This window comes from Salvelinus alpinus, chromosome 2 (assembly GCF_045679555.1).
Source record: "Salvelinus alpinus chromosome 2, SLU_Salpinus.1, whole genome shotgun sequence".
NCBI lineage: Eukaryota > Metazoa > Chordata > Actinopteri > Salmoniformes > Salmonidae > Salvelinus > Salvelinus alpinus.
The window spans coordinates 6,942,789-6,969,732 of NC_092087.1; the positions used below are offsets into that span (position 1 = coordinate 6,942,789).

Sequence of the window (26,944 nt, forward strand, 5' to 3'; positions counted from 1 at the left end):
GTATTACAGCAGACTGACAGAAGAGATGGAGGGTGTGTGATGAAGTATTACAGCAGACTGACAGAAGAGATGGAAGGTGTGTGATGAAGTATTACAGCAGACTGACAGAAGAGATGGAAGGTGTGTGATGAAGTATTACAGCAGACTGACAGAAGAGATGGAAGGTGTGTGATGAAGTATTACAGCAGACTGACAGAAGAGATGGAAGGTGTGTGATGAAGTATTACAACAGACTCGTGAATTTATACAGATAACTTTTAGTCAACGCAGCAACAAAACTACTTACAGACTATCATTAGAAGTACGCAGCGATTTCCATTTTTTTTTATAGGCCAAGTACTGTAACCCTAACGAAACAGACTCCAGGTCAGACTGAAAGGCAATAAGCTGAGGACAGGCAGGACAACAGTACCTTTCTCTGCTACGGACAGGTTAGGGTCGCTACAGGGCTTGCACGGACCAATCACCTGGTGGAACAACGCTCGCTGGAAGTTAGTTGGCTGGAGACACAGAAAAGACACATCAACCAATCAATGAACCAAATCAAAAGGTATTTATAAAGCCCTTTTTTTTATTTCTTTTTTTACATCAGCAGTTGTAAAAACTGTTGTTATTGTAAATAACATCAGCAGTTATTTTTTATACAATAATCTGGTCTAAAAAAAGCAAACAGGAACAGGAAGAACATAAGGAGAGGTAGCAGACCCAGAGAGGAGGGTCATCATACTCTGGCTGTACCAGGAAGTACTTCATTACATTCCAATAAGAAGATCTAAAGAGAGTGATTGAAGCAGAGTAGAAGAAGTACTGACCTAGGATCTGCCCATATAATCATATTGATTATGATCTAAAAAAAAGAAAAGGAGGGAAACTGATCCTAGATCAACACTAATACTCTGAGATTCTTTGTGGATAAGGGCCCAGAGAAGATAGAGATTGAAGCGGAGCGGAGCGGAGCAGAGTGGGCCAAGCCAACAGTAGCTGTACCTGTCCGTTCTCAGTGATGTTGGGGTACATGGCGGAGCTGGGTCTCTCACGGTGCAGAGGCAGCAGCATCAACATCTCACGGTTGTGTCTGTATTTTTCTGGCAGCGACGGGGAGCCTACCACAGAGGGCAGAGGACACAGAGAGGATCAGAGCATCGAAACTAGACAGAGATACTGAGAGGAGACAGAGAGGATCAGAGGATCAAAACTAGACAGAGATACTGAGGGGACACAGAGAGGAACAGAGGATCGAAACTAGACAGAGATACTGAGGGGACACAGAGAGGAACAGAGGATCAAAACTAGACAGAGATACTGAGAGGAGACAGAGAGGAACAGAGGATCGAAACTAGACAGAGATACTGAGGGGACACAGAGAGGAACAGAGGATCGAAACTAGCCAGAGATACTGAGAGGACACAGAGAGGATCAGAGCATCGAAACTAGACAGAGATACTGAGAGGACACAGAGAGGATCAGAGCATCGAAACTAGAGAGAGATACTGAGAGGAGACAGAGAGGATCAGAGGATCAAAACTAGACAGAGATACTGAGGGGACACAGAGAGGAACAGAGGATCAAAACTAGACAGAGATACTGAGAGGAGACAGAGAGGAACAGAGGATCAAAACTAGACAGAGATACTGAGGGGACACAGAGAGGAACAGAGGATCAAAACTAGACAGAGATACTGAGGGGACACAGAGAGGAACAGAGCATCGAAACTAGACAGAGATACTGAGAGGACACAGAGAGGAACAGAGAATCAAAACTAGACAGAGATACTGAGGGGACACAGAGAGGAACAGAGCATCGAAACTAGACAGAGATACTGAGAGGACACAGAGAGGAACAGAGAATCAAAACTAGACAAAGATACTGAGAGGACACAGAGAGGAACAGAGAATCAAAACTAGACAGAGATACTGAGGGGACACAGAGAGGATCAGAGGATGAAAACTAGACAGAGATACTGAGAGGACACAGAGAGGAACAGAGAATCAAAACTAGACAGAGATACTGAGAGGACACAGAGAGGAACAGAGAATCAAAACTAGACAGAGATACGGAGGGGACACAGAGAGGAACACAGGATCGAAACTAGCCATGCAAAGTAGGGTTTTGAACCCATTGCTAGTAAGATCTGACTACAGTAGACAACCTACCTCTGATACTGTTGGGGGCAGAGTTGATCATCTGGGAGGGGGCTGAGTGGGTGGAGCTCAGACTGGAGGACGAAGGACTGGGCTGAGATAAGAAAGAGAAAATATATTTACAGGAAATGAGCCACAAACCAGATTATTTACAGTAAATGACCCATGAACCAGATTATTTACAGTAAATGATCCAGAAACCAGATTATTTACAGTAAATTAGCCAGAAACCAGATTATTTACAGTAAATGAGCCAGAAACCAGATTATTTACAGTAAATGAGCCATAAACCAGAGTATTTACAGTAAATGAGCCAAAAAACAGATTATTTACAGTAAATGAGCCAGAAACCAGATTTATAGTAAATGAGCCAGAAACCAGATGATTTACAGTAAATGATCCAGAAACCAGATTATTTACAGTAAATGAGCCAGAAACCAGATTATTTACAGTAAATGAGCCAGAAACCAGATTTACAGTAAATGAGCCAGAAACCAGATTATTTACAGTAAATGAGCCAGAAACCAGATTATTGACAGTAAATGAGCCAAAAAACAGATTATTTACAGTAAATGAGCCAGAAACCAGATTATTTACAGTAAATGAGACAGAAACCAGATTATTTACAGTAGATGAGACAGAAACCAGATTATTTACAGTAAATGAGCCAGAAACCAGATTATTGACAGTAAATGAGCCAAAAAACAGATTATTTACAGTAAATGAGCCAGAAACCAGATTATTTACAGTAAATGAGACAGAAACCAGATTTACAGTAAATGAGACAGAAACCAGATTTACAGTAAATGAGCCAGAAACCAGATTATTTACAGTAAATGAGCCAGAAAACAAATGATTTACTTCCTTCCAGAAATAATCTCTTGACTGTTAAGTAGAAGTAAAGGACCTCATCCAACCGATGCAGAGTCATTGTGGTTTTAGCCCGCAATCAGCAACCTTTATCAGCTTCACCTGTAGTCATTTAGAGCCATACACGTCCTGTGTTCCCCCTAAGTTAGCATCTGGCCCTTACTTAGCAGCTAGTTAACTGTAGTTAACAGCTAGTTAACTCATTGGGCAGAGTCTTCTGTGGGAATAAGAATTATAACAGAAAATAACTTTATTATCCATCTGGCGAAGGAGCTTGGTCCGAGATGGGTAGGGCTCACATGGCTGAGTCCTCTCTGTGGGTATAGTGGGTACAGTACAGTGAGGTGGGTACAGTGGGTACAGTAGACACTGCCCTGGCGTAGAGACAGACCTGCATACGGTAGATGTCCTCCGGGTGTTCCATCACCATGCCGTCCGTCAGGATCACCAGGTTACCCGTCTCGCTGGAGGTGTGAGAGGACAGTGAGGAGGACGAGTGGCGGATAGACCCCAGCAGATTCAGCGGACTGGGGGGGAGAAAGAGAGAGAGAGGGGAGAGGGGAGGGAGAATGGAGAGGGAGGGTTGTGGAGGGGGGGAGTGAGGGGTGAAGAGAGGGGGGGGGGGGTTGGGGAAGGAGGGAGGAAAGGTCGGGAGGGGTTGGAGGGAGGGAGGAAAGGTCGGGGAGGGGTGGGAGGGAGGGAGGGAGGAAAGGTTTGTGCCGTGACTCGTGAGAGCACTGAAATCACCTGTGGTAGAAGAAGGGGATTGTATGCATGCCTGTGTGTGTGTGACCATATCTCTGTGTGTGTGTGTGACCATATCTCTGTGTGTGTGTGACCATATCTCTGTGTGTGTGTGTGACCATATCTCTGTGTGTGTGTGACCATATCTCTGTGTGTGTGTGACCATATCTCTGTGTGTGTGTGACCATATCTCTGTGTGTGTGTGACCATATCTCTCTGTGTGTGTGTGACCATATCTCTCTGTGTGTGTGTGACCATATCTCTGTGTGTGTGTGACCATATCTCTGTGTGTGTGTGACCATATCTCTGTGTATGTGTGACCATATCTCTGTGTGTGTGTGTGTGTGACCATATCTCTGTGTGTGTGTGTGTGACCATATCTCTGTGTGTGTGTGTGACCATATCTCTGTGTGTATGTGTGTGACCATATCTCTGTGTGTGTGTGTGTGTGACCATATCTCTGTGTGTGTGTGTGACCAAATCTCTGTGTGTGTGTGTGTGACCAAATCTCTGTGTGTGTGTGTGTGTGTGACCATATCTCTGTGTGTGTGTGTGTGTGACCATATCTCTGTGTGTGTGTGTGTGACCATATCTGTGTGTGTGTGTGTGTGTGACCAAATCTGTGTGTGTGTGTGTGTGTGTGACCATATCTCTGTGTGTGTGTGTGTGTGACCATATCTCTCTGTGTGTGTGTGTGTGTGTGTGTGTGACCATATCTCTGTGTGTGTGTGTGTGTGTGTGTGTGTGTGTGTGTGTGACCATATCTCTGTGTGTGTGTGTGTGTGTGTGTGTGACCATATCTCTGTGTGTGTGTGTGTGTGTGTGTGTGTGTGTGTGTGTGTGTGTGTGTGTGACCATATCTGTGTGTGTGTGTGTGACCATATCTCTGTGTGTGTGTGTGTGTGTGTGTGTGTGTGTGTGTGTGTGTGTGTGTGTGTGTGTGTGTGTGTGACCATATATCTCTGTGTATGTGTGACCATATCTCTGTGTGTATGTGGGACCATATCTCTGTGTGTGTGTGACCATATATCTGTGTGTATGTGGGACCATATCTCTGTGTGTATGTGGGACCATATCTCTGTGTGTGTGTGTGTGGGACCATATCTCTGTGTGTATGTGTGACCATATCTCTGTGTGTATGTGGGACCATATCTCTGTGTGTATGTGTGACCATATCTCTGTGTGTATGTGGGACCATATCTCTGTGTGTGTGTGGGACCATATCTCTGTGTGTATGTGGGACCATATCTCTGTGTGTGTGTGGGACCATATCTCTGTGTGTGTGTGTGTGTGTGTGGGACCATATCTCTGTGTGTATGCCTCACCTGTGCCTGTGAATGAATTTGAAGCTGTCGGGGCTCATGGGGCTGTGCGTAGCCAGGATGCCTGTTGTGGTGCTGGCACCAGAACCAGAACAGGCAGGACTCAGCTTGTCCAGTCCCGGCAGACCCTGTAGAGAAACAAAGCATTAAATAAACGTCCCTTTTTCAGGACCCTGTCTTTCAAAGATAATTCATAAAAATCCAAATAACTTCACAGATCTTCATTGTAAAGGGTTTAAACACTGTTTCCCATGCTTGTTCAATGAACCATAAACAATTAATGAACATGCACCTGTGGAACGGTCGTTAAGACACTAACAGCTTACAGACGGTAGGCAATTAAGGTCACAGTTATGAAAACCTAGGACACTAAAGAGGCCTGGGGCGGTGTGTACCTGTGTAGTTGTCAGCCTGAAGGTGCATGGAGTTGAACCTAGTCTAGATGTAGAAAGTGGAGTTGACCCTAGTCTAGATGTAGAGAATAGAGTTGAACCTAGTCTAGATGTAGAGAGTAGAGTTGACCCTAGTCTAGATGTAGAAAGTGGAGTTGACCCTAGTCTAGATGTAGAAAGTGGAGTTGACCCTAGTCTAGATGTAGAAAGTGGAGTTGACCCTAGTCTAGATGTAGAGAGTGGAGTTGACCCTAGTCTAGATGTAGAGAGTAGAGTTGACCCTAGTCTAGATGTAGAAAGTGGAGTTGACCCTAGTCTAGATGTAGAAAGTGGAGTTGAACCTAGTCTAGATGTAGAGAGTGGAGTTGACCCTAGTCTAGATGTAGAGAGTAGAGTTGACCCTAGTCTAGATGTAGAAAGTGGAGTTGACCCTAGTCTAGATGTAGAAAGTGGAGTTGACCCTAGTCTAGATGTAGAAAGTGGAGTTGACCCTAGTCTAGATGTAGAGAGTGGAGTTGACCCTAGTCTAGATGTAGAGAGTAGAGTTGACCCTAGTCTAGATGTAGAAAGTGGAGTTGACCCTAGTCTAGATGTAGAAAGTGGAGTTGACCCTAGTCTAGATGTAGAAAGTGGAGTTGACCCTAGTCTAGATGTAGAGAGTGGAGTTGACCCTAGTCTAGATGTAGAGAGTAGAGTTGACCCTAGTCTAGATGTAGAAAGTGGAGTTGACCCTAGTCTAGATGTAGAAAGTGGAGTTGAACCTAGTCTAGATGTAGAGAGTGGAGTTGACCCTAGTCTAGATGTAGAAAGTGGAGTTGACCCTAGTATAGATGTAGAAAGTGGAGTTGACCCTAGTCTAGATGTAGAGAGTGGAGTTGACCCTAGTCTAGATGTAGAAAGTGGAGTTGACCCTAGTCTAGATGTAGAAAGTGGAGTTGACCCTAGTCTAGATGTAGAAAGTGGAGTTGACTCTAGTCTAGATGTAGAAAGTGGAGTTGACCCTAGTCTAGATGTAGAGAGTAGAGTTGACCCTAGTCTAGATGTAGAGAGTAGAGTTGACCCTAGTCTAGATGTAGAGAGTAGAGTTGACCCTAGTCTAGATGTAGAAAGTGGAGTTGACCCTAGTCTAGATGTAGAAAGTGGAGTTGACCCTAGTCTAGATGTAGAGAGTAGAGTTGACCCTAGTCTAGATGTAGAAAGTGGAGTTGACCCTAGTCTAGATGTAGAGAGTAGAGTTGACCCTAGTCTAGATGTAGAGAGTAGAGTTGACCCTAGTCTAGATGTAGAAAGTGGAGTTGACCCTAGTCTAGATGTAGAGAGTGGAGTTGACCCTAGTCTAGATGTAGAAAGTGGAGTTGACCCTAGTCTAGATGTAGAGAGTGGAGTTGACCCTAGTCTAGATGTAGAAAGTGGAGTTGACCCTAGTCTAGATGTAGAAAGTGGAGTTGACCCTAGTCTAGATGTAGAAAGTGGAGTTGACCCTAGTCTAGATGTAGAAAGTGGAGTTGACCCTAGTCTAGATGTAGAAAGTGGAGTTGACCCTAGTCTAGATGTAGAAAGTGGAGTTGACCCTAGTCTAGATGTAGAAAGTGGAGTTGACCCTAGTCTAGATGTAGAAAGTGGAGTTGACCCTAGTCTAGATGTAGAAAGTGGAGTTGACCCTAGTCTAGATGTAGAAAGTGGAGTTGACCCTATTCTAGATGTAGAAAGTGGAGTTGACCCTAGTCTAGATGTAGAAAGTGGAGTTGACCCTAGTCTAGATGTAGAAAGTGGAGTTGACCCTAGTCTAGATGTAGAAAGTGGAGTTGAACCTAGTCTAGATGTAGAGAGTGGAGTTGACCCTAGTCTAGATGTAGAGAGTAGAGTTGACCCTAGTCTAGATGTAGAAAGTGGAGTTGACCCTAGTCTAGATGTAGAAAGTGGAGTTGACCCTAGTCTAGATGTAGAAAGTGGAGTTGACCCTAGTCTAGATGTAGAGAGTGGAGTTGACCCTAGTCTAGATGTAGAGAGTAGAGTTGACCCTAGTCTAGATGTAGAAAGTGGAGTTGACCCTAGTCTAGATGTAGAAAGTGGAGTTGACCCTAGTCTAGATGTAGAAAGTGGAGTTGACCCTAGTCTAGATGTAGAGAGTGGAGTTGACCCTAGTCTAGATGTAGAGAGTAGAGTTGACCCTAGTCTAGATGTAGAAAGTGGAGTTGACCCTAGTCTAGATGTAGAAAGTGGAGTTGAACCTAGTCTAGATGTAGAGAGTGGAGTTGACCCTAGTCTAGATGTAGAAAGTGGAGTTGACCCTAGTCTAGATGTAGAAAGTGGAGTTGACCCTAGTCTAGATGTAGAGAGTGGAGTTGACCCTAGTCTAGATGTAGAAAGTGGAGTTGACCCTAGTCTAGATGTAGAAAGTGGAGTTGACCCTAGTCTAGATGTAGAAAGTGGAGTTGACTCTAGTCTAGATGTAGAAAGTGGAGTTGACCCTAGTCTAGATGTAGAGAGTAGAGTTGACCCTAGTCTAGATGTAGAGAGTAGAGTTGACCCTAGTCTAGATGTAGAGAGTAGAGTTGACCCTAGTCTAGATGTAGAAAGTGGAGTTGACCCTAGTCTAGATGTAGAAAGTGGAGTTGACCCTAGTCTAGATGTAGAGAGTAGAGTTGACCCTAGTCTAGATGTAGAAAGTGGAGTTGACCCTAGTCTAGATGTAGAGAGTAGAGTTGACCCTAGTCTAGATGTAGAGAGTAGAGTTGACCCTAGTCTAGATGTAGAAAGTGGAGTTGACCCTAGTCTAGATGTAGAGAGTGGAGTTGACCCTAGTCTAGATGTAGAAAGTGGAGTTGACCCTAGTCTAGATGTAGAGAGTGGAGTTGACCCTAGTCTAGATGTAGAAAGTGGAGTTGACCCTAGTCTAGATGTAGAAAGTGGAGTTGACCCTAGTCTAGATGTAGAAAGTGGAGTTGACCCTAGTCTAGATGTAGAAAGTGGAGTTGACCCTAGTCTAGATGTAGAAAGTGGAGTTGACCCTAGTCTAGATGTAGAAAGTGGAGTTGACCCTAGTCTAGATGTAGAAAGTGGAGTTGACCCTAGTCTAGATGTAGAAAGTGGAGTTGACCCTAGTCTAGATGTAGAAAGTGTCAGTCTGGCTACCTGTACTGAATGATTTCTGAGCCTGTTGTGCCATCAGCAATAACCGGGTCACAGCGTGGGACTGCCGGTTCCTAAATCACTTGTCAGCTCCCTCCATCCGGCAAGTAGTGCGGAAAACGCTCTCTGGAGAATGTGTATGATTGAATATCTGACTAAGTTACTTCTAGAAAAAACTTCACCAGACAGAAGTGGATAAGGCTCAAAGGACACATCTTGAGAGACAGCTGACAACGCCACTCACATAGAGACTGCTGACAACGCCACTCACATAGAGACTGCTGACAAAGCCACTAACATAGAGACTGCTGAAAAAGCCACTCACATAGAGACTGCTGAAAAAGTCACTCACATAGAGACTGCTGAAAAAGTCACTCACATAGAGACTGCTGAAAAAGTCACTCACATAGACTGCTTAAAAAGCCACTCACAGAGACTGCCTAAAAAGTCACTCACATAGAGACTGCTGAAAAAGTCACTCACATAGACTGCTTAAAAAGCCACTCACATAGAGACTGCTGAAAAAGCCACTCACATAGAGACTGCTGAAAAAGCCACTCACATAGAGACTGCTGAAAAAGGCCACTCACATAGAGACTGCTGAAAAAGCCACTCACATAGAGACTGCTGAAAAAGCCACTCATATAGAGACTGCTGAAAAAGTCACTCACATAGAGACTGCTTAAAAAGGCACTCACATAGAGACTGCTGAAAAAGGCACTCACATAGAGACTGCTGAAAAAGCCACTCACATAGAGACTGCTGAAAAAGTCACCCACATAGAGACTGCTGAAAAAGTCACTCACATAGAGACTGCTGAAAAAGTCACTCACATAGAGACTGCCTAAAAAGCCACTCACATAGAGACTGCCTAAAAAGCCACTCACATAGAGACTGCTGAAAAAGTCACTCACATAGAGACTGCTGCAAAAGCCACTCACATAGAGACTGCTGAAAAAGTCACCCACATAGAGACTGCTAAAAAGTCACTCACATAGAGACTGCTGAAAAAGTCACTCACATAGAGACTGCCTAAAAAGCCACTCACATAGAGACTGCTGAAAAAGTCACTCACATAGAGACTGCCTAAAAAGCCACTCACATAGAGACTGCCTAAAAAGCCACTCACATAGAGACTGCTAAAAAAGCCACTCACATAGAGACTGCCTAAAAATCCACTAACATAGAGACTGCTGAAAAAGCCACTCACATAGAGACTGCTGAAAAAGCCACTCACATAGAGACTGCCTAAAAAGTCACTCACATAGAGACTGCTGAAAAAGTCACTCACATAGAGACTGCTGAAAAAGTCACTCACATAGAGACTGCTGAAAAAGCCACTCACATAAAGACTGCTCCTCATCATCTGGAACTGATCTATCAGCTTCTTGTGCAGGGGACGCATTTCAGGGTGCACCAGCTTGTCATGGACCGCAAGCCCCACCCCCAGGATGTAAACCTACAACAGCAGACAGCAACAGTTTCAGTGAGTTTCAGTTTTATTGCCACGTTTTAATTTGATCTCAACATTAAGATACAGACAGACCAAGACTGTACCTGTTCCTGCACGAGGTCTTTGAGGGCAGTGATCTTCTCTGTGTCTTCTGGGTGGCTGCTGATGTACTCCTTATCAAAGAAGGCCTGGTTGAGGGAGAGACAAGACAGACAGACATACGGGATGTGAGGGGATGGTATATCAAAGAAAATCCGCCAAAAGTATATTCTAAAACAAGCAAGAGTTGTGTGTTCCTCAGAGACTCCAGCCCTTGTCAACCAAGGCATGCCTCAAGGTTCAGTCCTGGGACCCCTGCCGTTCATCCACCCCAGCGCCTGTCAACCAAGGCATGCCTCGAGGTTCAGTCCTGGGACCCCTGCCGTTCATCCACCCCAGCGCCTGTCAACCAAGGCATGCCTCAAGGTTCAGTCCTGGGACCCCTGCCGTTCATCCACCCCAGCGCCTGTCAACCAAGGCATGCCTCAAGGTTCAGTCCTGGGACCCCTGCTGTTTGTCATCTACATGCTTCCCCTCCACTCTTCAGGTTTAGGACAAAATGTGTCTGCATTTGAAAAGACAGAGTTTTTTATTGGACAGATTTAATTATGTTTATCCCGGTTTCATTCCAATTGTTTCCGTTTAAGATTTTTTTTTCAACAGAATCGGCTAAATTAATACACCACTGATCACACGCACACACAGTTCACTTTCATAGAAACCACATTAAAAAAACATGATCCCTTGTTCGTTGTATTCCTTCTCACATCTACACAATGTCCTCGCACCTTTTCCCTTTGCTTGTGGACTTCAGTGCACAACACAGCAGCGGTCTGTGACCAGACGAATAAACCTTTCCAAGCCAAACCTTCATATCATAACCGCTAACTGCTACACACAGCCAACATCGTTGTCATCATATTAACATCATAGTGAGCATAGCTTCTAGCACTAATACATTAGTAAACCCGCTACAATCATGCAGTACAGTGTACAGTCAGCAGCAAGCAGTTAAGCAGTTACACCGACGGGCCCCGGTGGCAATAAATGAATACAACCAAAAGCTTACCTTGACTTGGAAGAGTTCCAGTGTTGGATAGCCATAGCCAGCTATCTAACATAGCATCCCACTCAGTTTGTGCTGGGTAGGCTAAACTAGCTAGCTGCATTTGCTAGCTAAGTGAAAGGGAAAGTTAAAAAATACAACCAAATATAGGTCTCTCTCTCTCCTCCTTAATTTTGGAAGAAATTAATTTGTTCAAAACTGATCAACTACGCTCTTTCTCGCTCTTTGAGTGAACTACTCACCATATTTTATGCACTGCGGTGCTCGCTAGCTGTAGCTTATGCTTTCAGTACTAGATTCATTCTCTGATCCCTTGATTGGGTGGACAACATGTCAGTTCATGCTGCAAGAGCTCTGATAGGTTGGAGGACGTCCCCTGGAAGTTGTCATAATTACTGTGTATGTCTATGGAAGGGGGTGAGAACCATGAGCCTCCTATGTTTTGTATTGAAGTCAATGTAACCAGAGGAGGACGGAAGCTAGCTGTCCTCCGGCTACACCATGGTGCTACCCTACAGAGTGATGTCGAGGCTACTGTAGACCTTCATTGCCAAACAATGTGTTTTAATAAATTATTTGGTGACGTGAATATATTTAGTAAAGTTTTATCTAAAAAGGTAACATTTTGAAATATTTGACTATTTTAATGAAATTCACTCTTCTGAGGACTCTCCCCTGGTTCTATGGTGGCACCTACCTCCTGGTATCTGGCGATGCCCCCGTTGACGGCAGCGTCAACGACCCCGTTGAGACACATGGACAGCAGGTTGATGTTGCCATGGAGCTGCTTGTGTTGGTACTGGCTGATCAGGGTCCGCAGCTCATGGTTCTTATTCTCCACCACGTAGGTGGCATTCTCCAGAGGACTCACCTCCACCTAGACAACACACACAACAGAAGTACTGTAACAGGACCTGAGGAGGAGGAAGAGGAAGAAGAAGGCATTCCCCAAGGGACTGACTTCCACCTGGACAACACAATGCAAGTAACTTGCATGTTTTCAAATCAAATTTGTCACATGCGCCGAATACAACAGAAATCGTTACTTACAAGCCCTTAACCAACAATGCAGCTCAAGGTCAAGTTAAGAAAATATTTACTAAATAAACTAAAGTAATAAAAATAAAATCAAGCTGTTATGGAGCCCTTTCGACCTAGACTTGGTCTTCCGGTACCGCTTGCCGTGCGGTAGCAGAGAACAGTTCATGACTTCGATGACTGGAGTCTTTGACCATTTTTAAAGCCTAGTATATAGATCCTGGATGGCAGGAAGCTTGGCCTCAGTGATGTACTGGGCCGTACGCACTACCCTCTGTAGCGCCTTGCGGTCGGGGGCCGAGCAGTTGGCATACCAGCCAGTGATGTAACCAGTCAGGATGCTCTCGATGGTGCAGCTGTAGAACTTTTTGAGGATTTGAGGACCCCATGCCAAATCTTTTCAGCCTCCTGAGTGGGAAAAGGTGTTGTCGTGCCCTCTTCAAGACAGTCTGGGTGTGTTTGGACCATGATAGTGTGTTGGTGATGTGGACGCGCTCCACTACAGCCTTGTCGATCTTAATGGCGGTCTGTTCGGCCCTCCTCTTCCTGTAGTCCACGATCATCTCCTTTGTCTTTCTCACATTGAGGGAGAGGTTGTTGTCCTGGCACCACACGGCCAGGTCTCTGACCTCCTCCCTATAGGCTGTCTCGTTGTTGTCGGTGATCAGGTCGACCACTGTTGTGTCGCCGGCAAACTTAATGATGGTGTTGGAGTCGTGTCTGGCCACGTAGTCGTGGGTGAACAGGGAGTACACCCCTGAGGGGCCCCCGTGTTAAGGATCAGCGTGTTGGATGTGTTGTTACCTACCCTCACCATCTGGGGGCGGCCCGTCAGGAAGTCCAGGATTCAGTTGCAGAGGGAGGTGTTTAGTCCCAGGGTCCTTAGCGATGAGCTTTGTGGGCACTACGGTGTTGAACGCTGAGCTGTAGTCAATGAACAGCATTCTCACATAGGTGTTCCATTTGTCCAGGTGGGAAAGGGCAGTGTGGAGTGTGATTGAGATTGCGTCATCTGTGGATCTGTTGGGACGATATGCCAATTGGAGTGGGACTAGGGTTTCCAGGATGACTGTGTTGATGTGAGCCATGAACAACCTTTCAAAACACTTCATGGCTACTGACGTGAGTGCTACGGGGCAGTCATCATTTAGGCAGGTTACCTTAGTGTTCTTGGGGTCAGGGACTATGGTGGTCTGTTTACATGTGGGTACTACAGACTCAGTCAGGGAGAGGTTGAACATGTCAGTGAAGACGTTTGACAGTTGGTCCGCGCATACTCTGAGTACACGCCCTGGTAATCCATCTGGCCCCGCGGCTTTGTGAACGTTGACCTGTTTTAAGGTTTTGCTCACATCGGCTACAGAGAGCGTCGTCCCGGAACAGCTGATGCCCTCATGCGTGTTAAATTACATCCTCATCACAGACAGATGTAACACGTTTTCCCATCTGCAGTACCAAGGCACCAACACAGGTCTAATAATAATATAAGCCATTTCACAGACACTTTAATCCAAAACGACATGCATTTTACACATGGGTGTTCCAGGGAATCGAACCCACCATACTCTACCACCAAGCACCATACACTACCAACTGAGCTACAGAGGAGTATTACTGTCACGGGTATGTAGTGGCACTCACCAGCTCTCTCTTCTCCACCTCAAACCAGCGGGAGATACCAAGAAGAGGATGTGTGAGGGTCAGCGTAGTCCTCTCGATCCACAAGCTCTTGAACTCGTTCTCTCGGTCTTTTGATCCTTTGTGAAAGGGCCGGTCGTAGCGAAAGCGGCGCACGTTGTTGACACGGTAGAAGCTCTTGATGCGGTCTGGAACGCGGTCCATTTGGAGAATTTTGACATTCTCCGGTACCGGCGTCACCGCATAGATCTGCAGGTCTGAGAGGTACCGCGTCAAGGAAAAGATGCCTGGGTGGGGAGTGTGTTTTCCATTTGGAGAGCAAGTATGATGCAATCCTTCATCCACACACACATACATATACACAGAGTGGACAAAACATTAAGAACACCTGGTCTTTCCATGACATAGACTGACCAGGTGAATCCAGGTGAAAGCTATGATCCCTTATTGATGTCACTTGCTAAATCCACTTCAAATCAGTGTAGATGAAGGGGAGGAGACGGGTTAAAGAAGGATTTTTAAGCCTTGAGACAATTGAGACATGGATTGTGTATGTGTGCCATTCTGAGGGTAATGGGCAAGGCAAATGCCTTTGACCGGGGTATGGTAGTAGGTGCCAGGCGCAACGGTTTGTGTCAAGAACTGTAACGCCGCTGGGTTTTTCACGCTTCATAAAAGTTTCCTGTGTGTATCAAGAAGGGTCCACCACCCAAAGGACATCCAGCCAACTTGACACAACCGTGGGAATCATTGGAGTCAACACGGGCTAGCATCCCTGTGGGAACGCTTTCAACACCTTGTAGAGTTCCTGCCTCAACGAATTGAGGCTGTTCTGAGGACAAAAAGGGGGGTGCAACTCAATATTAGGAAGGTGTTCATCAGTGCGCACACACACACACACACACCCACACCCACACACACCCACGAGTTCCCATTCTCACTTTATTTCAGAAGGATACACTGGGCATCACACTGTAAGATGGCCTCGTCTGGTTGATTAGGGTGCTGCATGGCAATGGCTTGTGGGAATTCTCCCAGCATCCTTTGCTGGAAGGCTTCAAGCCGTTCGTAGTCATGACCGCGGCAGACAAACTCCTTGTTCTAGTGGCACAACATGGATTAAGTAAGAACCAGAATATTCAGAAGTATAAGGACATTGATTGTGTCTCAAATGACACCTTATTCCTTATGTAGCTCCGGTCAGAAATAGTGCACTATCTAGGGTAGGGAATAGGTTGTCATTTGGGATGTGCCCTATACAGTTGTATTGACTCACTCTGAGGAAGAAGGGGAACTTGCGTCCGTAGAATCCCACCCTGAAGAACTCTGGCTCTAGACGCTGCTGCTCCATGATGCTGTCATAGTAAGCAGCTTCCATTTTCTGACAAAAACACAACCATTATGTCCTACAAATAAACATGTTGTGCAATTCTCCCATTCACACCAATGGTGTGTATTTAGGTGAAAAGCTTGGTAACTCAAGTTAGGTTGCGACCTTAACCTTTCTCAATCAATCAATCAATTAATCAATCAAATGTATTTATAAAGCCCTTTTTTTACATCAGCAGATGTCACAAAGCGCTTATACAGAAACCCAGCCTAAAACTCCACAATCTGCAGCGACTACAACATCTACTCACCCTTATCCAGCTGAGGCTTTGGTAGTCGTATAACGTCTCATACTGGAACGCCAGCTCTCTGCACAATGGTACTCCGTATTCCCAGCACTGGAGAAACACACAGAGCAAAATAAACAAATCACAGGGTGAAAATTGATCAGTCGTTTGTTGGTTTTCAATAGGGACCAATACTGCTATTCATGGGTTGCACGTTGCTTCACAATATCGTTCTGAAGATTCTCTTTAAGCACTGTTGCGTTCTACTCAATGCTTTCTCAATTGATGCTGATTAGGATGTCATCAAAATTACATTATAGTGGCTCGGAAAACACGATGACGTTTCAAAAGGAGGCAAATAATTAGTAGGTAAACCTTTTGTCATCGTTGTGGTGCTTCCGAGTGGCGCAGCAGTCTAAGGCACTGCATCTCAATGCAAGAGGTGTCAATACAGACACCCTGGTTCAAATCCAGGCTGTATCACAACCGGCTGTGATTGTGGAGTCCCATAGGGTAGCGCACAATTGGACCAGCGTCGTCCCGGTCTGGCTGGTGTAGGCAGTCATTGTAAATAAGAATTTGTTCTTAACTGACTTGCCTAGTTAAATAAAAGGTACATTTTTTTAATAATTGTGATTTCACAAGCTGCTGGGGTGATTCAAAAGGGTGCTATGAAAGTAATGTCAAAACGTAGTTTCCTCTGCCCTACGTCATTATAAATTACATAGTACGAATCATTAGATTGTTCTCTACAATATTATAACCTTAATAACTTCTTATGGCTAGGGGGCAGCATTTTCACGTTTGGATGAAAAGCGTGCCCCGAGTAAACTGCCTGCTAATCAGTCCCAGTTGCTAATATATGCATATTATTAGTAGATTTTGATGGAAAACACTCTGAAGCTTCCAAAACTGTTTGAATTATGTCTGTGAGTATAACAGAACTCATATGGCAGGCAAAAACCTGAGAAAAATCCAACCAGGAAGTGGGAAATCTGGCCTATCGATAGGCCTATCTTGGCCTATCGAATAGACAGTGTCTATGGGGTCATTTTGCACTTCCTAAGGCTTCCACTAGATGTCAATAGTCTTTAGAACCTTGTTTGATGCTTCTACTGTGAAGTGGGGGCGAATGAGAGGGGATTGAGTAAGGTCTCTCCCAGAGAGCAACGAGCTGACCATGCGCGCTCACGTGAGAGCGACCTGCTTTCTATTGCATTTCTGAAGACAAAGGAATTCTCCGGTTGGAACATTATTGAAGATTTATGTTAAAAACATCCTAAAGATTGATTCTATACTTCGTTTGACATGTTTCTACGAACTGTAATATTACTTTTCGTCTGAACTTTTGACTGGACCTGCCCGCGCGTCGTGAGTTTAGATTGTGTACTGAACGCGCGAAGCAAAAATAGTTATTTGGACATAAATGATGGACTTTATGGAACAAATCAAACATTTATTGTGGAACTGGGATTCCTTGGAGTGCATTCTGATGAAGATCATCAAAGGTAAGTGAATATTTATAATGCTATTTCTGACTTATGTTGACTCCAACATGGCGGATATGTTTTTGGGTTGTGTTGGTCTGAGCGCCGTACTCAGATTATTGCATGGTTTGCTTTTTCCGTAAAGTTTTTTTGAAATCTGACACAGCGGTTGCATTAAGGATTAGTATATCTTTAAATCTGTGAATAACACTTGTATCTTTTATCAATGTTTATTATGAGTATTTCTGTAAATTAATGTGGCTCTGTGCAAATTCACGGGATGTTTTGGAGGCAAAGCCAAATGTAAACTGAGGTTTTTGGATATAAATATGAACTTGATCGAACAAAACATACATGTATTGTGTAACATGTTGTCCCGGGAGTGTCATCTGATGAAGAATATCAAAGGTTACTGATTCATTTTATCTATATTTCTGCTTTTTGTGACCCCTCTCTTTGGTTGGAAAATCGCTGTATGCTTTCTGTGACTAGTTGCTGACCTTAACATAATGATATGTTCTGCTTTCGCCGAAAAGCTTTTTTGAAATCGGACACTGTGGTTGGATTAACGAGAATTTTATCTTTAAAATGGTGTCTAATACTTGTATGTTTGAGAAATTTGAATTATGAGATTTCTGTTGATTGAATTTGGCGCCCTAGCGGAACCCCAGTCCTAGACAGGTTTTAAAATACTTGTTCTTGACAGTGTTGATGAAATAAGGGCGTTCATTTGCTGTGATCGTTGGTAGTTAAGACTGCGTAAATCTTGGTTGTATCTCTTCCTTATTTGATGTTGTGAGGCGGTACCATTTGGAGGTGTTTCCGTTGGCTGGACCAATCAAAAGCAACTTGATACCTTTGTCATTTTCACATCCAAATCCTTGGCTGTCTAAGCGCCGACTTTTATTTCATTCAAGAAACTCATGCCTGTTCCACTCCCTCAACAACTTTAAACATCTGCTATCTGAGCAGCTAACCGATCGCTGCAGCTGTACATAGTCCATCGGTATATAGCCCACCCAATTTACCTACCTCCTTTTATTTCTTTACTTTTCTGCTCTTTTGCACACCAGTATCTCTACTTGCACATGATCATCTGATGATTTATCACTCCAGTGTTAATCTGCTAAATTCTAATTATTCGATTTATTGCCTACCTCCTCATGCCTTTTGCACACATTGTATATAGATTCTCTTTTTTCTACCATGTTATTGACTTGTTTATTGTTTACTCCATGTGTAACTCTGTGTTGTTGTCTGTTCACACTGCTATGCTTTATCTTGGCCAGGTTGCAGTTGCAAATGAGAACTTGTTCTCAACTAGCCTACCTGGTTAAATAAAGGTGAAATAAAAAAATAAATAAAAATAAAAAAATACTGGAAGTTTCAATGTGGGAATGATATTTGGTACTAATCGGTCAGCAGGTGTCGCTATTTTAAAAGGCAACTTTAAGGGTCCTATATTGAGTCATGAAGCAGATAATACAGTGAGATGGATTATACTATTGGTAGATGTCAACCACATTCAATTCATTGTTGTAAATACTTATGCTTCCAATAACAAGTCAAGTAACTGTATTTTATTTAGAGACATTGAGAGGAAACTAAGTAAAATTATGTCAAAATTTCCATTGGGGTGGATATTGGGGTGGGGTGGATGGGGTGGATATTTTAATACAGTTTTACATGATACTCTAGATAGATGGCCTCCTAAGGTAAGCAATTCTGTTTGTGACATAAGGAATATATGTCTAAGGTTAGGTGTTCTAGATATTTGGAAACATAGGAACCCAGATAAGATTATGTTTACATGGAGTACTAAAGATTTATCTATTCAATCCCGTATTGATTTCTGGCTGATATCTGAAGATATGGCTGACAAGGTTGATACAGTCTTGATTGAACCATCGATTTTAACAGACCACAAAGGAATCTCAATAAAGATAAATATGCATGGTTTGTCAACAAAAAAAGTTAGTAAAGGTTACTGGAAAATTAATAAGACTTTACTAGAGAATTAAGTATTTAAGAAGGAAGTAGCAGGAATTATTGATAAATACTGGAATTGTGCCTGTGTTATGAATAAGTTTGGAAGTTACTGGGAGCTAATGAAATTTGATATAAGGCTTTTGGCTATTTCAATGCGGAAATAAATTGCTCGTGCCAAGAGAGAGAAAGAATATGACATCATAAAGGGAATAATGGATTATACTATAAAAACTGAACGAACTAATCAGGAATTACTGGAGCTATCATCATTACAAATGCAGTTAGACTGTATCTACGAGGAAAAGGCCCGGGGAGCGTTTGTAAGATCAAGACGAAAATGGATGGAAGAGGGAGAGAAAAATACAAAATATTTATTTAATTTAGAAAAAAGGGCAGGCGAAAATACTTCCATATGTAAATTAATGATTAATAATACTCCCAATGAAAATCCAAAAGACATCTCTCAGCATGTTGCCCAGTTTTATCAGAATCTGTATACATCAGCCCAGCCAACTTCCTGTATACATCAGCCCAGTCAACTTCCTGTATACATCAGCCCAGTCAACTTCCTGTATACATCAGCCCAGCCAACTTCCTGTATACATCAGCCCAGTCAACTTCCTGTATACATCAGCCCAGTCAACTTCCTGTATACATCAGCCCAGCCAACTTCCTGTATACATCAGCCCAGTCAACTTCCTGTATACATCAGCCCAGTCAACTTCCTGTATACATCAGCCCAGTCAACTTCCTGTATACATCAGCCCAGCCAACTTCCTGTATACATCAGCCCAGCCAACTTCCTGTATACATCAGCCCAGTCAACTTCCTGTATACATCAGCCCAGTCAACTTCCTGTATACATCAGCCCAGTCAACTTCCTGTATACATCAGCCCAGCCAACTTCCTGTATACATCAGCCCAGTCAACTTCCTGTATACATCAGCCCAGTCAACTTCCTGTATACATCAGCCCAGCCAACTTCCTGTATACATCAGCCCAGTCAACTTCCTGTATACATCAGCCCAGTCAACTTCCTGTATACATCAGCCCAGCCAACTTCCAATGTGGATCTTTTCATAGACAATGTAGCAAACATTGCTAAGAAGATAGATATTGATTTCAGGGATTGTTGTGATGATGAGTTATCTGAAATTGAGATAAAATACTGTATTAAAAGCCTTAAGGACAAAAGGTCCCCTGGAAATGATGATTTAATACGTGAGTTTTATAAAGCATTCAATGATAAACTGATTCCTTTCATTCTTGCTATGTTCCAAGAATCAATAGGAAAAGGGGAGTTACCGGCTTCCTTAAAGCAAGGTGTAATTACTTTGATTCCCAAACCTAATAAGGATACTCTTTATATAGACAACTAGAGACCCATTAGCCTGTTGAATAATGATGGGAAATTATTTTCCCTTGTAGAAACAAGGCTTGCATCATATAAATGATGAAGAACAATCTGGTTTTATGCATGGTCGACACATTAGTAATAACGTCAGGTTGATCTTAGATATGATTGACTATAATGACCTCATCCTTGATGATAGTTTTCTTATGTTTGTTGGTTTTTATAAAGCTTTTGACAATGTAGAACATGAGTTTTATGTTCAAAGCAATACGTTTTTGGGGGTTTGGTGACTTAAAAAAAAAAAAACAGTCCAAACTGTATATAGTGGTTGTACTAGCTCTGTAAAATTAGCTCACATCCCAAAGATTTAATATTGGGCGTGGCATTAGGCAGGGCTGCCCAATTAGTCCATTTTTATTTTTATTGGTTACTCAAATAATGGCTCTTTCATATCAAGAAAGGTCATTTTCAAGGTGTTTCAGCACTTGGCAATGAATTTAAACTGTCAACTGGCTGATGATACCACCATATTTTTGAGAGACAGGAATGAGGTTTCTAAAGCAGTTTCCTGTATTGAAGACTTTTCCTTAGTTTCAGGTTTGAACATTAATACCAATAAGTCAGTCTTATTTCCACTCAAGGATTGTGTTTTACAGGCAGTATGTGGTATCCCAATTAAAGATAAGGTTACTTATCTTGGATTGTTGTTGTTATATGCAAGGATGAAAAACAAAGGACTGATTTAAACTTCAACCCCATTATTGAGAAAACAAAAAAGAAATTGAACCTCTGGTTGCTGAGACATATTTCGTTATACGGTCGGGTTTTATTGTCCAAAGCTGAAGGGTTATCCAGATCGGTTTATGTCTCGTTATCACTTGAATTATCCCCAAAAATTGTAAAGGACTTAGATTCTTTATAATTTTATTTGGAGAAACAAGCCTCACTATCTACGGAAAGATATTCTCACTAATACCCAAGAACAAGGAGGTCTTGAGGTTTTAGATTTCAATACTCTAAATAATACTTTTAAAATAAATTGGAATCTGAAATATATTAAGAACCAGAACAGTATTTGGAATGTCTTCCCTAAGTATTTATTTGACTCTGTTGGTGGTTTAGAATTTTTGCTTCGATATAATTTTGATGTTGAGAAAATCCCAGTAAAGTTGGCCAAATTCCATAAGCAGGCAATTTTAGCTTGGATGTTAGCGTATAAACACAATTTTTCCCCTCACAGATACTTTCTATTGAACAACAAAGATATACGAATTTTTAAAAAGTATATATATTTTTTAACTGGTTTGAGAATAAAATTATTTTGGTTGGTCAGTTACTGAATGAGGATGGATATCTACTCTCATATGGGGAACTTCTTGATAAGTTTAAAATTCCAATAACCCGGAAAGAATATGCAATTGTTTTTGATGCGATTTCAAGGGGGACTGTATCTCTTTTAAATTCCTCTGTGGTTGATGTAAGTAACATAGATTTAAGCAAATGGTCTAATTCAAAACCTAACTTTTTTCACTTTATAAATGAATTTAAACAATATGGCACTACTTTAACTACAATGAAAAACAAAAAGGCAATTCAAACGTGTATTATTCATGAATATGATTTGTTTGTTTAGGATTCATGGCAATGTAAATAGTTTGTATGTATGCTTGTTTGCATGTGACTATTCCTCTTTGTTTGTTAATATTTGTAAATAAATAAATAAAAGTAATTGCCAATATTGGCGATCAATTTACGTTGAGAGGGTCCGTTTCTATGGCGATTTAAAGGGACAGGAACAGATTTTCTTCGCGGATTGTGTCTCTTAGCTATCCTGTTAACTAGCTAAAGCTATACTTAGCTTTGTAAATACATATATATTTAGTCCCTATTTATTTTTGTATTCAGTGGATTTCATTTAGAAAAAGCCCATGTTTTCACTCACGAACCTGCAGCCACTAGTTAGCTTGTCGGTTGATGTTTGAAATTAGCGCCGTTCTGCTGCGGAGCAACGTCACAGAGTTCTAATGAGCAGCGACCGCATGTTGATGACGTTCCATTCACTCTAAACATGCTACATTCTCAGAGTAAATCTTTTGTAACATTTGAACCCGATATGATAGAGACATGGGGGTTGGACTATTGTTTTTCTGACATAATGCTCTATTAAATGGATATATTTGTATAAACCTTGAATTAATTCATCATTTTATGGGTGAACACCCTAGATTATGAGAAACGATTGATGACAGTTGATTTCCATTGTGTTCTCCCACCTACAATGCCCTTGGTTGGAGTAGTGGATGAACTTGCGACGTTTTCCAGAATATGTTCCACTTACCTTTCCCTTGTTGAAGTAGTGGATGACCTTGCGACTGAGGCCTTCTTTGCGATGCCACTCGCTCTGGGCTGGGTAGTGTAAGAACTCCCTTAGAGGCCTCTCTTCCCAATGCAGTAGCTCCCAGTACAACAGCAGGGTGAACGCAGCCTCTGTAGAGTAACATATAGACAAACATATCGTTTATATACGTCACTAGGAACAACATATAGCCGGGTAGTGCAGGAACTCCCTGAGTGCAGTGGCTCCCAGTACATTACATTTACATTTTAGTCATTTAGCAGACGCTCTTATCCAGAGCGACTTACAGTAGAGTGCATACATTTTATTACATTTTACATACTGAGACAAGGATATCCCTACCGGCCAAACCCTCCCTAACCCGGATGACGCTATGCCAATTGTGCGTCGCCCCACGGACCTCCCGGTTGCGGCCGGCTGCGACAGAGCCTGGGCGTGAACCCAGAGACTCTGGTGGCGCAGCTAGCACTGCGATGCAGTGCCCTAGACCACTGCGCCACCCGGGAGGTAGGGTAAATGGAGAGTTACATACTACATATAGTTTATACAGTACTTCATTGGGAACAACAGCTCCAAGTCCAGCAGCAGAGTGAAAACAGCCTCTGCAGAACTATAGAAATATAGTTACTAGACATTCCCTTTCAAGTTATGTGTGGATATGCAGCCATATTGACTGTACTCACAGTGAATAAAGCATTAAAATTTTTCATATTTATTTATTTATTGAACATTTATTTAACTAGTGTTAGGATTTATGTTTATGCACTATAGCCTGTTAGCATATTGTCTGAAGATGAATATTGTTTTGTTACACACACACAAACAATACAGATGGGTAGGTGTGTAAGGACTGACCAACACAGGCCATAAAAGCTGTGGTCAGTCTGGAGAGGGGAGGGGTGCATCAGTCTAGGCCAACCAGGGTGGTTGGGAGACTGTTCAGTACCATATTAGGAATTGTGTGAGTGAAGATACAAGGGGAGACACAAGACGGAGCTAATCTACCCAGCAACCAGATGTGGACAAAGGAACGCGCCAAGGGGCTTGGACAAGTCCGAGGGCCAGCAAAGGCGGGGCAAAGTCTAAACCGCGCCCAGCCTCTACTGTGATAGGCCAACAGACACGTTGGAACTACGTCATCACGGTATAAGAACAGCTATTTACGTACTTCCTGACAGTTCCCTGTTTACCCTGCGTGGTGATACAGCGAACCCGTATATACGAAAATTGCATTTGCCATTCATTGTTTGCGGTAATTAAACATAATTAAAGAAAGTTAGCAGACCTTGCTTTTTATTTATCCTGACACCGGATGTGTTACACGCAGCGTTCACACTAGGCAAGTCAGTTAAGAACACATTCTTATTTACAAGCATAGCAATGTTAAACGTGCATGATATTTCAGCGATATTAGCTCGTACTAATGTTGCAAAGGGAAGGTATATTACTGTAAACTTTTTAAGTTTACCAGTAAACTACCAGAATTGTGGTATCTTTAAAGGATTTTATGTAATCTATCACAAGACATCTAGTGTCTCTTTTGGGGTACTTCAGATTACCACTGGTGTCTGTAACTATCTCTGGCCCGTTGTTTGCCCGTTATCACACGTAAAATGTATGAAATAAGATGATTTTAAAATAAAGAATAAAATAGCAAAGCTGTAAAACAGTTACCTCAATACAAACCATCAACTTAGTGAATTCCATTGGCGTTTAATATTCGTGTTTCAGCTTGAAATATCCATTATAAAGTATAAATATATTTTTACAAACTTTTTTAAATTTCACTATGTCAACATGTATTTGTTGTCAATGTTTTGGTTGTGAGGCCGGTTGGAAGTACTGTCAAATTCTCTCAAACAACATTGGAGGCGGTTTATGGTAGAGAAATAAACATTAAATTATCTGGCAACATCTCTGGTGGACAATTCCTGCAGTCAGCATCCCAATTGCACGTTCCCTCAAAACTTGAGACGTCTGTAGCATTGTGTTGTTTGACAAAACTGCACATTTTAGAGTGGCCTTTTATTGTCCCCGGCACAAGGTGCACCTGTGTAATAATCATGCTGTTTAATCAGCTTCTTGATATGCCACAACTGTCAGGCGGATGGATTATCTTGGAAAAGGAGAAATGCTCACAAACAGGGACGTAAACAAATCTGTGCGCATTTCTGGGATTTTTTATTTCAGCTCATGAAACACGGGAACTGTTACACGTTACATGTTACGTTTATATTTTTGTTCAGTGTAAATATGAATAACTTTTAAAAAATCTATTCAAGTATAAATCCCCCACATTTTTGATAGATTGACATAGATTTTCTGTTAATTACCAAAAATACTGAAGATTACGGTAACTTTGGTAAATTACAGGTAGCTTAGCAACCATAGCTAGTACTGTAAACTCTTTCCCTTTGTGAGTGAATAGGTTTGTGTGTGAGTATCATACCTGTGTAGTTGTCAGCCTGGAGGTGCATGCCACACAGCTTGTGGGTGTAGTATTACCTGTGTAGTTCTCAGCCTGGAGGTGCATGTCACACAGCTTGTGGATCTAGTATTACCTGTGTAGTTGTCAGCCTGGAGGTGCATGTCACACAGCTTGTGGATCTAGTATTACCTGTGTAGTTGTCAGCCTGGAGGTGCATGTCACACAGCTTGTGGATCTAGTATTACCTGTGTAGTTGTCAGACTGGAGGTGCATGTCACACAGCTTGTGGATCTAGTATTACCTGTGTAGTTGTCAGCCTGGAGGTGCATGTCACACAGCTTGTGGATCTAGTATTACCTGTGTAGTTGTCAGCCTGGAGGTGCATGTCACACAGCTTGTGGATCTAGTATTACCTGTGTAGTTGTCAGCCTGGAGGTGCATGTCACACAGCTTGTGGATCTAGTATTACCTGTGTAGTTGTCAGCCTGGAGGTGCATGCCACACATCTTGTGGATCTAGTATTACCTCTGTAGTTGTCAGCCTGGAGGTGCATGTCACACAGCTTGTGGATCTAGTATTACCTGTGTAGTTGTCAGCCTGGAGGTGCATGTCACACAGCTTGTGGATCTAGTATTACCTGTGTAGTTGTCAGCCTGGAGGTGCATGTCACACAGCTTGTGGATAGAGTATTACCTGTGTAGTTGTCAGCCTGAAGGTGCATGCCACACAGCTTGTGGATCTAGTATTACCTGTGTAGTTGTCAGCCTGAAGGTGCATGCCACACAGCTTGTGGATCTATTATTACCTGTGTAGTTCTCAGCCTGGAGGTGCATGTCACACAGCTTGTGGATCTAGTATTACCGTGTAGTTGTCAGCCTGGAGGTGCATGTCACACATCTTGTGGATCTAGTATTACCTGTGTAGTTGTCAGCCTGGAGGTGCATGTCACACAGCTTGTGGATCTAGTATTACCTGTGTAGTTGTCAGCCTGGAGGTGCATGTCACACAGCTTGTGGATCTATTATTACCTGTGTAGTTGTCAGCCTGGAGGTGCATGTCACACAGCTTGTGGATCTAGTATTACCTGTGTAGTTGTCAGCCTGGAGGTGCATGTCACACAGCTTGTGGATCTAGTATTACCTGTGTAGTTGTCAGCCTGAAGGTGCATGTCACACAGCTTGTGGATCTAGTATTACCTGTGTAGTTGTCAGCCTGGAGGTGCATGTCACACAGCTTGTGGATCTAGTATTACCTCTGTAGTTGTCAGCCTGAAGGTGCATGTCACACAGCTTGTGGATCTAATATTACCTGTGTAGTTCTCAGCCTGGAGGTGCATGTCACACAGCTTGTGGATCTAGTATTACCTGTGTAGTTGTCAGCCTGGAGGTGCATGTCACACAGCTTGTGGATCTAGTATTACCTGTGTAGTTGTCAGCCTGGAGGTGCATGTCACACAGCTTGTGGATCTAGTATTACCTGTGTAGTTGTCAGACTGGAGGTGCATGTCACACAGCTTGTGGATCTAGTATTACCTGTGTAGTTGTCAGCCTGGAGGTGCATGTCACACAGCTTGTGGATCTAGTATTACCTGTGTAGTTGTCAGCCTGGAGGTGCATGTCACACAGCTTGTGGATCTAGTATTACCTGTGTAGTTGTCAGCCTGGAGGTGCATGTCACACAGCTTGTGGATCTAGTATTACCTGTGTAGTTGTCAGCCTGGAGGTGCATGCCACACATCTTGTGGATCTAGTATTACCTCTGTAGTTGTCAGCCTGGAGGTGCATGTCACACAGCTTGTGGATCTAGTATTACCTGTGTAGTTGTCAGCCTGGAGGTGCATGTCACACAGCTTGTGGATCTAGTATTACCTGTGTAGTTG

The 26,944-nt window shown here is 42.9% G+C and overlaps 1 protein-coding gene across 1 annotated transcript in view; it reads right to left on the minus strand.

Moving 5' to 3' along the window:
• The window catches only part of LOC139553244 (dedicator of cytokinesis protein 3-like), a 373,967-nt gene that overhangs the window by 17,064 nt on the left and 329,959 nt on the right, over positions 1–26,944 (minus strand). The window contains exons 40-52 of the mRNA XM_071365370.1: positions 22,620–22,768; positions 15,476–15,562; positions 15,112–15,216; positions 14,795–14,936; positions 13,839–14,092; positions 11,857–12,036; positions 10,159–10,242; positions 9,947–10,060; positions 5,081–5,205; positions 3,403–3,538; positions 2,154–2,235; positions 988–1,103; positions 413–500 (exon numbers count right to left, since the gene is read on the minus strand). Coding sequence (XP_071221471.1) covers positions 413–500; positions 988–1,103; positions 2,154–2,235; positions 3,403–3,538; positions 5,081–5,205; positions 9,947–10,060; positions 10,159–10,242; positions 11,857–12,036; positions 13,839–14,092; positions 14,795–14,936; positions 15,112–15,216; positions 15,476–15,562; positions 22,620–22,768 — 1,662 coding nt within the window. The remainder of the gene's footprint in view (positions 1–412; positions 501–987; positions 1,104–2,153; positions 2,236–3,402; positions 3,539–5,080; positions 5,206–9,946; positions 10,061–10,158; positions 10,243–11,856; positions 12,037–13,838; positions 14,093–14,794; positions 14,937–15,111; positions 15,217–15,475; positions 15,563–22,619; positions 22,769–26,944) is intronic.